This window comes from Alligator sinensis, unplaced genomic scaffold (genome assembly GCF_000455745.1).
Source record: "Alligator sinensis unplaced genomic scaffold, ASM45574v1 scaffold1023_1, whole genome shotgun sequence".
In the NCBI taxonomy this organism is placed as follows: Eukaryota; Metazoa; Chordata; order Crocodylia; family Alligatoridae; genus Alligator; species Alligator sinensis.
The window spans coordinates 599,316-603,530 of record NW_005842373.1 but is presented as its reverse complement, the minus strand read 5'-3'; the positions used below and the strand labels follow the sequence as shown (position 1 = coordinate 603,530).

At 46.2% G+C, this 4,215-nt stretch overlaps 1 protein-coding gene across 4 annotated transcripts in view; it reads right to left on the bottom strand.

Annotated features, from left to right (window-relative positions):
- Nucleotides 1-1,751: 1,751 nt before the first annotated feature.
- The window catches only part of LOC102376387 (rho GTPase-activating protein 6), a 77,773-nt gene continuing 75,309 nt past the window's right edge, over nt 1,752-4,215 (bottom strand). For all 4 annotated transcript variants that reach the window (XM_025210786.1, XM_006029345.3, XM_025210785.1 and 1 more), the window contains one exon: nt 1,752-3,433. In XM_025210786.1, the coding sequence (XP_025066571.1) occupies nt 3,332-3,433 (102 nt within the window). In that variant the 3' untranslated portion in view covers nt 1,752-3,331. The remainder of the gene's footprint in view (nt 3,434-4,215) is intronic.

Below are 4,215 nucleotides of genomic sequence, written 5' to 3'. Positions count from 1 at the left end.
GCTGAACCAACTGCTCCTTCTTGCTTAGGAAATCCTTCCTGAGTCTCAATGAAGCTTCAGACCATCAAAAGCCACTGTGGACATGATTTCTGTGGCACAGAAGATCCAGGAAAAAGCAAAAAAACAACACCAGGAACTGAATATGGCCTTTATTGATTTGACTGAAGCCTTTGAGTCTGTTAACCATAAGGCTCTATGGAAGATCTTATCAAAGTTTGGCTGCCCAGGTAAATTTATCACCATGCTAAGACTCCTTCACAACCAAATGACTGCCTCTATCCTATGCAGTGGCTCTGCTATAGAGCCCTTTGCCAATCAAACTGGTTGCACGATCGCACCAATTTTGTTTTCCATCTTTCTTGTGGTCATCAAGATATTCACCTATGACCATCTGCCACATGGCATCAGCACTGAGCACAGGATGGATGAGAACCTATTCAGTCTCTCCCACCTCTGGGCCAAAACCAAAATTACTTTGGCCTCAATTTCAGAACTTCAGTATAGTGATGACTGTGCTGTTGTTGCACATATTGAGGAGGACCTACAAACAGCCCTTAACTGCTTTTCTCAAGCATACCAGTGACCCTTAACATCAGAAAAACAAAGCTACTTCGCTAGCCTTTTCTGGGCCAATTAACGCCCCCAGCAAAGATCTTCATTGGTGGACAGGAGTTGGAGAATGTTGAATATTTTGCATGCCTTGGCAGCCATCTCTCAAAGAAGGCCAACATCAACAAGGAGATCCAGTATATGATCTGATGTGCCAGCTCTGCCTTCAGAGGACTGAATCATTGTCTATTCAATGATCATGACATCAGCATTTGAACAAAGCTCCTATTATATAAGGCTGTGGTAATCCCAACTATTCTGCACAGCTATGAAGCTTGGGTAACTTACAGGGACCACCTGAAAAGCATGGAATACTTTCACCAGCTCTGCCTGTGGACAATCCTTGGTATAAAGTGGGAGGACTGTCACACACATGCCAGTGTCCTCACCAGTGCTACACCACTGTAAAACCGTGGGAGTCCATGCATGCGCCATGTGACTAGAGGTGAGAAGTGTCTAGAGGGTTTGAACTCTCAAATTTGATGAAGTCATGACCTACTTTTAAGGTCTGGGCATGCACAATATATAATGATATTGTTTGTATTGAGTTGAAATAGTTTGAATTGATTGGTCCTTTTTAAGCATTGCCCAGGTTTGAATTTGATTGGGTATTGCGCAAAGGGTGATGATTGGACCATTGGGTGTGACAGGTGGTATGATTAGAAGGCCATAAATCCTGTCCAGAGCAGCCAGCAGGAACTCTGGGGTCTCAGACAAACATCTCAAATTGGAGGCAGAAAAATGACAGAAATGGAAGTAAACAAGACCAAGAAATCCATGGTCCAACCCTCCCTTTAACCACCACCTGTGGCATTTGCCAGAGAGTCTGTAACTCTAGGATCAGCCTTCTTAGCCATTAACAGACTCATTTACAACCCTTTACTAGACCTGTGGGAGTGATTATCCTTGATTGTGAGGGATCACTGATGATGACAAGGCTACTGATGCTACTTTCTCAGCGTGGGAGAGAATGCAAAAAGCTGAAGGGTCTGGGAAAGGGGTGGGGGGTTGCCTTGTGGTAGTGCTTCATCGCTTCATTGCCCTAACATCTGGGCATAAAGCCAGGATCAATATGTTATTTTGAGCTCTAGAAGCTGCAGGGGGTGTCCCTACTTTTGTGTGCTACTGTGTTTCTGGTAGGGGGATGGATGAGGCGTCAAGTGGGCAATTAGCTTAAGCAGTATTAACTGGACAATTAAAGATGCCCCTCCAAAAAACAAGGCTAGTTTCATTAATTGTCCACTTTGCCTAAAGTAGTACCTATTACCACACCATACTTGCATACGGGATGGCCACTGAGGAAATGGGAGCAGTCCCAAAGAAAGCCATGAGGTTCCAGTGCAGCAGCCGCATATTGCATTCTGCAGAGGGCCAGGGAAGGGGGCAAGAAGTCATGGTTTAAATGCCGCAGATGCCCACTGAGCCATTAAGTTCCAGAGAGCTCTGACTCCCTGCCCACTCACCTCCCATTTCCTGACTTTTCCTAACCCAGCCATAATGGTGGCCTCCCACTTTTCATCCCCAGGATCTGTCCCATTGTGGGCTGTGTTTTCTGGGGCACTGGGACTGTTTGGGGAGAGAGATGGCTGGATGGGGTGGTGAACACTGGTGGAGGACTGGATGCTCCAGGTCCTCATTGTTCAAGCCCAAGTCCATTTCAGAGTCCGCGCAGCTCTGGCAGATGGCTAGTGAGTCTGTGTGCCTCAACAGGATAGACTGGTTGCTCCAGATCTGGCTCATCACTGTGATAGCCTGAAAAGGCTACATGTCTTCGTCCATGATTGGAATTCTCATCACTCTCCTGGATAGCACAGGCCACCATGTCCACCATGTTTTCTGACATGACCACAAAGACGTAAGAGAGTGCCTCACAGTGGATGTATCTGCACTAATTGCACCTAATACATGGTTACTGTCCCATGTCCTTGCAAACTGCTGCCTCAGTACCTGGCACTTAGACTGGTATGCAGCCCAGTCATGGACATATCCCCAGGTTGTCATTTCCTTTGCAATCCATTCATAGAATGCCTTGTTTTGGTGGCTTGTACCTGCTGATTATCAATCTAACGCTAGATAATGATGAGATCTGCTAACTCCTCTCTGGTCCAGTTGTTGCCACAGATGTTCATGACATTTAAGTTGTTGGACTGAGGGGCCATGGTAAAGGGAAGACGGATGGGCGTGTGGGGGTATGGAAGTCCAAACTTGCCTAGGGTAAGTGGTGGTTGGGTCTACTAGGGCCTCCCTAACAACTGGATGGTTTGTTGGATGGAGGTTCCCAGGGGTTGTGGTGATTAAAGTTGGTTCAGTGGCTGTAGTTTCTGATGCTGATCCTGGAGGGATGATGAGCATGAAATGGCTGGCAAGTAATCAATCATACAGGGCAATTAACAGGAAGGGGTGGCCACCTGGGGCCTGACAGCTCTGGGCAGTAGAGTTCTGTGGTCAGGGCCAAAGCAGTTGCACAGAGTTCAAAAGGAGCCAGAATTGGGACTAAAGCAGTGTATTGTGGGATGCCTGGAGGACCAACTGGTCCATTTGCCTCACAGTGATACTGCAAGACAACCATTCAAGCAACTCTCATGATAGCATGGGACAAAGTATAAGTATCTCTTAACCCATGAACATTTCAGAGGATTTGTCCCATGGGAAACAGCAAGGATGTCTGAAAGCTCGCATTTTGTCTTGCAAGAATATATTTGTGTTCTTTCCTGACAAGGACTTACAAAGTGGTTTTAAACTTTCTGCGTAGGAGGTAGTCAATTACATCAGGATCTGTTTGAAACAGATTCCTCAGGATGTCCTGTTGCACCTCTGGGGATACCTGGAAGAGTTACAGAGACATGTAAAATGGTATTTGCACTGTTTAGAGGAGAAATCAGTAAGGCTGCTAATCTCCAGGCCCAACAGGAAGCAATCAAATCCTTATGCAATTTAACACAATGCAGTGATACTGCAGGGATGTCATGTTGTCTTTTTTTTCTGGTTAGTCTGACTAGAACAAAGTCAAGCTTGCACTACATTCTGGGAGACCCAGACAATGATCAGAGCAGATACTAAAGAACTGAACAGCTATCCAGCAGCTGACCAGGGTAGTCCCAACAACATTATATATGCTCACGCTAAAGGTTGATTTATACATTTCTCACTTCCAGAGCACTGCTCATCTTACTCAGCCACAGAGATGCCCCTTCTTTTTTCCTCATTTCTGATTTCATGAATCTTTCCTTCTTGGCTTCCAAGTTGTCTGGCTTCAACAAGCAGCTCCTGGGTGTTACTATCCCTTGGTCTGGTGGATATATCTTTTGCCAGAAAGTGACAAATGTAGGCTCAACCCTTTCACCTCTTCATCCCACCCCCCACCACGGGTTTCAGGAGCCGAAAAACTGGGTCTCCCACTATCTGGCCAGCTGCACTAGCCTGTTGGGCCAAAGGACTCTCCCCTCCTCCAAATGTTCTTTAGTTGTAGGGTTCTTTTTCAACTGTTTTCAGGGCCTTGAATGTAGCTCCATGCCTTTCCAGGCAGAATGGGATCTTAGCTGAGCAAAATTTGCCATAGCAGATCTCTTCTGAGCATGTCCAGGACAAGTCAAGTTCTTCAGCAGG